Source organism: Chrysochloris asiatica, unplaced genomic scaffold (genome assembly GCF_000296735.1).
Source record: "Chrysochloris asiatica unplaced genomic scaffold, ChrAsi1.0 scaffold00175, whole genome shotgun sequence".
Taxonomy (NCBI): domain Eukaryota; kingdom Metazoa; phylum Chordata; class Mammalia; order Afrosoricida; family Chrysochloridae; genus Chrysochloris; species Chrysochloris asiatica.
Window position 1 is genome coordinate 5582903 of NW_006408693.1, and position 9813 is coordinate 5592715.

Consider the following 9813-nt stretch of genomic DNA (forward strand, 5'->3'; position numbering starts at 1 on the left):
AGGTCAGCGGTTCAAAACTACCAGCTGCTCCGCGGGAGAAAGATGAGGCTTTCTACTCCCGTAAGGATTTACACCCTCGGAAACCCTGTACAGGGTCGCTATGAGTAGGAACTGACTTGACGGCACTTAACAACAACAACAACATGCTCAAGAGGAAGTTTCAGAGTCCTTTTGACATCCATGTTTGTCTTTTCTTTCTTTCTTGTCTTCATTATGATCTTTTGCTGTCTATCTTTATGATGTTCTTGATGACGTCCCATGCTTCTTTTGGCTTTCCATCAAATATGTTCTTGTGATAACTTCTAATTTCAGGTAGTATACATTCAAGACCATATTCTGGTTCTTGTGAAATTCTATCATGCAATCTCTAGCATGGTGTCTATCAACAAGACTGTGTTTTCCAACTACTGATCCTTCCTCTTTGTTCTCACCTTAGCATTCTTATCACCAGCAATTTTCAGTGCATCTTGATTGCATGCTTAATTAATTTCAGACTGAAGAGAATTTGGTAGAAATTTTCAATTCCTTCATCACTCTCTTTAGTGGTTTGTGTGTAAATTTGAATAATAATGGTATTAATTGTTCTTCTTTGTAGGCATATGGGTATCATCGTACCACAGAGAGCATTGAACTTCAAGATAGATGTTGGGATAAGATTCTTATGATTCAATAGTGAGTAATTATTATCCTAACTAATTGTGACTGTCACAATTGTAAAGGTAGATGTTTTGTAACAAAAATGGGGGAGCAGTTAATCTTACAGTCCAGGAACAGAGGACCCTAGGGACATCAAGGGAGAAGAGCACAAATAGAATGTGAGACCCTATCCAGGAAAGCAGCAACACCAGAGACAGAGACAGAGATAAAAACAGGGAGAGAGAGATCAACTGAGGACTCTAGACTCATAGAAAAAGAAAACCTGTATGTTGGCAGCCAGGAGGCAGACTTTCAAAATTTACCCTTTGGTTGTCTAAATAATTATATATTCCTCAGTGATTTTGTGTACAATAAAAAACAAAACAAAACAAAAACAGAGGGAATAGAAGCAAATACTGTCGAAAAATGATGCACAGAGGAGATTGCAATGAAATGATGAGTGTAAAACTGATGTTCTCCAATGTAAACTGTCACTCAATTCACAATAAAACCTTAAAAATAAAGAAGAAAGCAAAAACTCATTAAAATAACAGAAAAGAAAAATGAGACTAAAATGATTGTCAGAAAAGACCCTGAAACTTGTTCTTGAACGTAGAGAAGCTTATACAAAAGGAAGGGATGATGAAGAGCTAAAAATATTATTTCTAAGAGTGGCTTGAGAAGACAAAATTAAGCATTGTAGTAATATGTGCAAAGACCTGAAATTAGAACACACTCTGTATTTCTCAAGCTGAAAGAATTGGGAGAAAAAAATTAAACCTTAAGTTGTAATATTGAAGAATTCTATGGGAAGACTGCCAGAACAAACAAATCTGTGTTGAAAGAAGTACAGTCAAAATGCTCCTGGAAATCCAGAACATACATTATGTTTGGTAAACTGGAGTTGCTGTTAAATGCCGTCGAGTTGATTCTGACCCATAGTGACCTGAGGCTGTAAATCTTTATGGAAGCAGAAAGCCTCATCTTTTTCTAACAGAGCAGCTGGTAGTTTCAAACTGCTGATTTGCGGTTCACAGCCCGATTCATAACCACTCCGCTACCAGAGCTCCTTAGTAAACTGGAGGGTCAGAGAAAAATAGATTCTCAATGAAATGGATTGACACAATGACAGCAGCAATTGGTTCAAGTGCAACATCAAAACATCAATTATTAGGATGGTACAGGACCAGGTAAAGTTTCATGCTGTTGTGATTGGGTCACTATGAGTCAGAACCACTATGAGTCAGACACCTAGCAACAACAAACTGGGCAAAATATTAAACAACACAGGAAACATCAAAAGAAGATAAAAGGGAATCCTGTCACTGCACCAAAAAGAATTGGTCAATATTACACCATTTCAGGAGGTGGACTATGATTGATCAAAGATTGATGGTGTTAAAGAAAGAAACCCAAGCTGCTCCAGAAATTCACAGAATACAGACATCAACTGAAATGTTTCAACAAATGGACTCAATTTCGGAATTGCTCATTCACCTATGCCAGAAAAATTTGTATTTGTCTCTCTACCTGGTCAACTGAATGGAAGAGATCCATATTGTACCAAGAGAAAAGTAATCTTAATAATATTATCAAATAATATTATTAATATCACACACAAATAAAAATTGTATGAAGATCATTTTAAACAGTCATAGCAGTATATTGGCAGGAAACTTCCAGAAAAGCAAACTGGATTCATAAGAGGACTTAGAACAAGGAACATGATTGCTCATGTTAGACGGATATTAACTGAAAGCAGAGAATACCAGAATGATGCTTACTTGTGCTTTATTACTTACTGTTGTTTGTTTCCTTCAAGTTGATTCTGTACCCATGGCAACCCCATGTGTGTAGAGTAAAACTGTTCCATTGAGTTGTTGTGGCTCTGACGTGTCAGAAACAGATCATTAGGCCTGCCATGTGAAGTGCCCCTTGCTAGGTTTGAACAGGCAATCCTTTGGCTGGTGAGTTAGCACTCAGCTGTTTTTGCCACGTTTTTTGCTGACTCATAGGTTCTCGCAGAGACACACATTAGAAGTACCTAAATGAGGTTTCCAAGGCTGTAAACCTTTATGAAAGTAAATTACTACATCTTTCTCCATTGTAGTAGCTAGTGGGTTTGAATATCTGACCTTTCATTTAACAGCTGTGTACTTTAGCATTGTGTCACCAGAGCTCATGTATCACATGGTATTGTTGTTTTTAAGTGCTGTGGAGTTAATTCCAACTCATAGCAACCCTGTATGGGAATTCTGCAAAATCCTTGTATACGGTTTCTGTGTAAGGGGCTCTGTCTGACTTCCCCTGGCTTCACAAGGAGGAAGAAAATTCAAACTCAAAATCAGTCCAAGGCTGATTCCTATGAAGTACTGCTCAGACATGCCTCTACCCTGCAACCTTCTTTACCCTATTCAGATATCAACCATCTCTCCCACAACACTCTCTGCTTCACATCTGGGTTCCATAATCCACTGCAATGTCCACACAGAATTTCTAACAATATTCACAATGATGGGGTTTATTAGGGAAGTGTACAGGGTACAATTCAGGATCAGAAACAACTCAGAATGCAACAGTTTTCCAGTCAGGGACCCTTCTTCTCTGCTAGACTGCTGTCATACCTCGCTCTTGTATTTGGTCTCTGCCCGGGTCAGAAAAATGCTACCAAGAAGCCCCCAGCTACTCTGTCTCTGCGTACTGCCTTCGCCACAGCCTCTGCTGTGGCCACTTTTCTGGTGGGTTTCTCAAGCTGCACGCATGTTCTTCTTTCTTGATGGTCTTGGATCATTTGCTCTTGCTTCTGAGATGGCTCCTTTTAAACTTCATGATGCAGTAACACTAACCAATCCAAGCTTTACAGTCCTGTATACCCTGTTTGCATGATTCCACTCAATCATTTGGTGGGAATTAAGATGCTGGCTAGAAAAGCCATATAAAAGAAATTCAAAGTACCACAGTTTCTAAGGCTGTTCATCTTTGCAATAGCAGAAACCCTCATCCTGCAGAGTGGCTGGTAAGCTAAAACTACCAACCTTGTCGTTAGCAGTCCAGTGTTTATCCTACAGCACCACACTAGCTGTCAAATAGAAAAAATAAGACAAAGGATAGATTTTCTGACAAATAAGTTTAGTCAACAGTAAATAAATCAAGACTCAATGTGATTTTTTTGGTATTAAATGGTATAATTTTGCAACTTAGTTTGGTCATTGTAAGTGAGCAGCCACCAAATGTCTCTACTATAAATCATACAGTCCACTGAACCTGACATTTTAGGTCATCTCAATACTAAAGTACAGATCACAGAGAGAATTTATCAACATTCCTAAATATATATATATTTTGAAACACTAGTTCATAGGATGTTGAAGAGCATTTCGTGGTATTATTTGTCAGCAATGATTCATGTCCGTCTACAAATCACAGAACAAAATATTGCCAAGTTCAGTGGCCTCTTCATGACCTTTGGTATACTAAAAACCATTGTTGGAGCCACTGTGTATTTTTAATACCTTCTAACTTAAGGAGCTTATCTTCCAGTACTACATCAAACAATATTCTGCTGTGATCCATAGGTTCTTCATCAACTAATTTTCAGAAGTAGATTACCAGGCCTTTCTCCCTAGTCTCTCAGTCTAGAAGCTCCAATAAAAATCAGTGGCATAGCTTCAAGTATAATAGTCACATGCAAGGATCCAAAGGATTACAGACTGGCAGGCAGGTGATGATGAATATATTCCATGCATTGTAAAAAGATTCGAAAGTCAAACAAGATGTAGAAGTGCTTGTTTAAATAAAAGATTTATTACGCACAAGTACTACTAGAACCTTTACTGAGGAAAAGGAAAAAGACTTGTGTACCCCTATCTATAAGAGAAGGGATAATATGAAATATTTTATAAACATATCTGACAAAATTACATAGAATTTGTGCTTCTGTGCATGTTTTTATGGGAAAGAGATATCTATTACAAGAAATTAGTGTCCCATACAGCATCCTTTGAAAAATGCTTTTTAGATTATTAAAACAATCTTTTTCTTTGTCACAAAATGATCTTTTTTTTATATGTATAAGCATCCAGAATCTTACGTTTCTGTTTTATCTTAATTTAAGGTTTATACCACCTGATACAGTGGCATAGAGTACATTCTGGGGCTAGGAAAGGTTGGGATGGAGAAAGTTATAACTACTCCAAGCTCAGAGAGATGCAGAGGAAGAAATCTCAGTGGGAGACTAATTTAACAGGTAGGAAACTTGTCTGAGGCCAGTGGTTCATGAATTATTGAACATAGTGCTTTTAAGTCTATTTCTCTTTTCAATTTTGCTGTGCCAAATTCAAAATCTATCATGCTGTCCTGCTAATGTTTTCATGTCTGGCCCCCCAGGCCCCTTCTCAAGTCATTCTCACCTCTGCATACATAAAAACCAAAGCCATCATCGAGTTGATTCTGACTCATAGCAACCCTTTAGAACAGAGTAGAACTGTCCCACGAGATTTCCAATGCTGTAAACCTTTACAGTAGCAAACTACCACATCTTCCTCCTGAATGAAGCAAATTATGTATTGAGTCTGAAATTGTCATATTTTTCTCTTTATTTTGTAACATCGATTGCCACATCTATAAAATGGGTTAAGTGAAAGATTATGCGATTGTTGTAAGTGTTGCTGTTGTTGCTAAGCACCATTGAGTTGATTCCAACTCATGGGGTTTCTGAGGAGCAGCTGGTGACCTGGAAGTTCAAACCCACCTTGTGGCCCTGTGTTTAACTTGCAGCACCACACCAGGGCTGCTAGAACTGCCTTTTCAAGCCTTCTCACATGCCTCGTTCATTTTCCTAAGTCCTAGGCAAAATCCAGAAAAGGAAATGTCACCTGCCTATGATGTTGATTCTTCAAAAATGTTTCAATGCTGAGGACTTTAATAACCTGATAAAAACGTGTGATATTAATAAATGTATAAAAATAATGTTTATAAAGAGGAAACTAACAGGTTTCTAGCTCCATTTTTGGTACCTAATGGAGTAAATTATGTACCAAACAATGAATATAGAAGTAATATAAATAGCATTTGTCAAACGATGTTCTGTGAGACACTAGTTTCTTGTGATAGATATCTCTTTCCCATCACGGAGTCATTTATGTTCCAGATATGGAGATGGGAGTTTGCTTATTTTCTTCTTGTAAAAATTCTTTTTTTATGTAAGGCTGTAACATCACATTAATCTTAGTGATCACTATTTGTAATCATATAAGCTATAACTTACCTATTTTACAGATGTAATAATTAATGTTGCAAAGTAAAAAGAAAAATAGAGCCATTTTAGACCCAGTTTAAATTTTACATTAAATTCCAGATATTTTGCTTGGCAGTATACCTGCTCTACAATTAAATTCCTAGTCAACCAAAACATATATTATTGCAACTCTTAAAAGAAATAGATTTGATGCTCTGTGCTTTATGTGTAAATGTGGGAGTATTCAGTGGTGATATTTTCAGGGACACATTGTCATTTGACCATGGCTTTTCTGAAGTTACAAATAGATGCACTCTAATATCAGTTCCAGAAATACCACCTCTGCAAGTCAGAGAATTAAATTACTGCTTTAATCTAGTAACTGCTAAAACCCCAAAGTGAGAATTTAAGGAAATACCACTCTCAGATTAAGTATTTGTAGAAGGCATTACAAGTATAATGTAGACACTGAGAAGTATTTAAAATAAAAACTCCTTGATTCATAGAGCAACTTACTTCTAAATAAAATTTCATAATTTTCATAACCTCACTGGACTCAGCTTTTGTATCTAATGCAGTGAGCTTGCAGGAGGAGAAATGTGTCTCTTTTGGCTCTCATTTCTTTGGAAACTTCTCTCCATCAGGTTCGCACTACAGATGGGGAAGGAAGCATTGTTCGGGTTGTTTGCGTAAATTTGGCTGTTGGTTACATATTTTCTACCAGCTGAGGTTCAATGGTGTGACACAAGCCCAGAAGCAGTTGAATTGTTCAATAAAGAACCTTTACAGATGGACGAATCTTGTGCATACTTGAATCTTGAGATAATTCGCCTCCTGTCAATTTTCTTTGTTTTGCCTACTTTCTTGGAGAAAACTCTTCATTTGTAGAGCTGGAACACTAAAGAGCCAATTCCCAAAGATCACTTGATAAAAAGGAAGTATACATGACCTCATGTGATAAGTTATGTTGAGCTGTTGGATGAGTATAAGTCAGCCTTCGATATTAGTACATTGGAAATGGGCTTAATAAAGCAACTTCTATGGAGACTATTATTGTCTTTAATCATACATTGTCACCATTTGTATTAAATGTGTTCTTGTTCTTGTTGTTAAGTGCCATTGAGGGGTTTTGATTCATAGAGATTCTGTATAGGGTTTCCGAGGAAGAGCTGGTAGGTTTGAACCACTGACCTTTTGGGTAACAGTCCAGTGCTTATCCTACAGTGCTGCACTAATAGATCTATGGAAAAGCTCAAATTAAATACTTTAATACTTGGAATCTTTATAATAGTCACTGAAAATATTTTACACATTTTCAAATTTATAGAAATAAGTTGAGTGTGGTAAGAAAATCAATTTTATTCATTTGAATTAAAAATTACATTATATTCTTTCTATCCTTAATTATATCAAATAGAAAAAAAATATGTTAGTATGTTTTAAAAATTGAAATTTTAAAGAACAAACCATTCTTCCATTCTAATTCCATAAGAACAGGCAAGTCTCTTAAATTCTTCACATTTTTGTTGTTGTTGAGTAGCTTCGAGGTGATAGAAACTCATAGTCCACTCATAGTGACTCTGTATAGGATTTCTAGGGAGCAGCTGGTGGGTTTGACCCACCAACCTCATGGTTAGCTTATCCTACAGCTTATCCTATAGCACCATACCAGAACTCCAAATTCTGCATAGAAGTATAAAAAGTACCGAGTATAGTGTCTAACGAAGTGAGTCAGTCAAACTTTTGTTGAAATTATATATGAGACTCATTCATGTCCTCTTGTGTTTTTTTCACCTGAAATTCACACACTCACAAATTATGTATCAAGAAAGATTCATTTTTGTGACAAAAAAACAGCATTTCATATAAAGATATAAAGTTACCAGACAGTAGCTGCAATCTGTTTATAACTCCTCCCTTCCTGCACTAATTTCCGTGTCTATAGCCTGGTAACTGGATAAGCAGAAGAAAATCATACCTGCAAGAAGTAGAAACCTTTCCTGAGATCAGTAACATTGCCAGGACTTAGCAATGCACTTTTTGATTAATATATTCAACTATAAATACTTAGTAATTTTAGACTAATGTACAAATAAGAGGATGAAACAGTTACCTATTTTATTCTTTGTGAACAATGACATTAGATGCTTCGGATATTTTTTTTCTCTCTCTCTTACTGGTAAACACTTGTGAAAAGTTTCCCATAATTGTCTAAATCAATTTTCCACTTTTTTTTTTTTCCTTTCTGAAGGAGACTTTATATCCATATGCACACTAGTATGATTAATAACATTTTAAAGGTTGTGAAATACGAAGCAAACCATAATCAACTTTATTTATCTAAAGTTAATGTAAGTGTTCTTATGCCCCACACAAAATTCGATCCAGCATCTTTAAATATATTATTAACACTATCAGTTTACTAATGTATCAAGATAATTTTCTAGGAGATAGAAAAAGTAAATGCAATTTAGACTGTGATTTCTAATGTACTATAGACCTGATGTGGTGCTGTGAGCTAATGCGTCAGACTGCAAAGACGTTTGAACTGCAAGTTTGGCACCAGCTACTCCTTGGAAACCCTATACAGGTCGCTATGGGTCAGAATCAACTCAACAGCACTTAACAACAACAAAAACAACAATGTACTATATGGATCAGCTTGATGTATTCTTGTACATCCTTTTTATTTAAGCATGTCATTGTTCTGAAAACCTTTTAATTTCCCCTAACCCCCAAAACCATTAGAAATAGTATAGTACTATGGTAAAGGGGAAATTTTGCTGATGAGACTCCCTTGATATGTTTCAAATGGGAATATGGCTTTTTGATTTGTGATATCAACAGAACCTAAACTAGTCTTTCAGATGTGGTAAAGATTGATTACTTCTCTTTATAGCTAACTATTATGGTATTTTCCAGCCTAGACTAACAGATTTCAACTCAGTGACCATTAATTACATTAGGGTTGCTCATTTAAAAAAAAAAAAAAATCACAATCCAAAAATATGTGTTCTAGTAAATAATTTTATTCATGGTCGAATTTCCAAAATCTCTTAAATCTTGAAATTATTCACAAAGTATCATTTTGTGTTTATGTCAAAATAATGCATTTATTATTTTCAAAAGAAAATATATAGCATTAGGCAGTATTGTTACGTTTTTATTTAATATAATATAACCAAAGACTTAGAGAGAAAAGTAAAAGATAAATATCCATGTAATCAAAATCATGTAACTGACTGATAGATATTCTAATGTTTTAAAGCAAAAAGTGAAGACTTAACACCAGATATAATATTTTGATAAGTAATATTTTAAAATATATAAGTTAACCATTGCAACAAGCTACTTTCAATTGAATTGCTCCCTATCAGAAACACTATTATTGAAATTATATACCTAAAACAAAACAGAAAAGAAATAAAGAAAAGTGTTAATTGCAATGGTGACTTTTCAGTTAAATACACTTTCTTATAAAGCGGCAAGATAATATTTACAAATTTACAACTGAAAGGAAATCTTTATATACAAGTTGTCTTGCTCTTGGACTTTTTGGACCTCTGTCGGCTCTTGTGTTACAGGCCCTCCAGGCAGAATTGATCTAGACTATATTTTTAGTTCATAGCACATGATAGATGAGCCTGGAACTAGAGGTCCCTGGGGTTGTAGGTTGGGAATCGATGCTGGTCACGGGTGAGAGAGAGACTGGGTCCTGGAGAGACAAACCAGGTTGCTCCGAGGAGGTGATCCGATCCACTATGCTGGATAAGCAATCCAAGCTGGATAAAGAACTTTTTTCTGGGGCATATACTAAGGATGGAAGGAGAAAACCATTTATGTGTATGGATAGATACATAGAGAGAGAGAAGAGAGAGAAAGTGAACCCTGATAGTATAGTAGAGTTACATTGAGCTATTATAAGGTTAGCAGTTGCTCCA

General features: G+C 35.8%; 1 protein-coding gene across 1 annotated transcript in view; it reads right to left on the reverse strand.

Moving 5' to 3' along the window:
- Positions 1 to 9446: 9446 nt before the first annotated feature.
- The window catches only part of MYF5 (myogenic factor 5), a 2359-nt gene continuing 1992 nt past the window's right edge, over positions 9447 to 9813 (reverse strand). Inside the window, exon 3 of the mRNA XM_006871834.1 lies at positions 9447 to 9685. Coding sequence (XP_006871896.1) covers positions 9495 to 9685 — 191 coding nt within the window. The 3' untranslated portion in view covers positions 9447 to 9494. The remainder of the gene's footprint in view (positions 9686 to 9813) is intronic.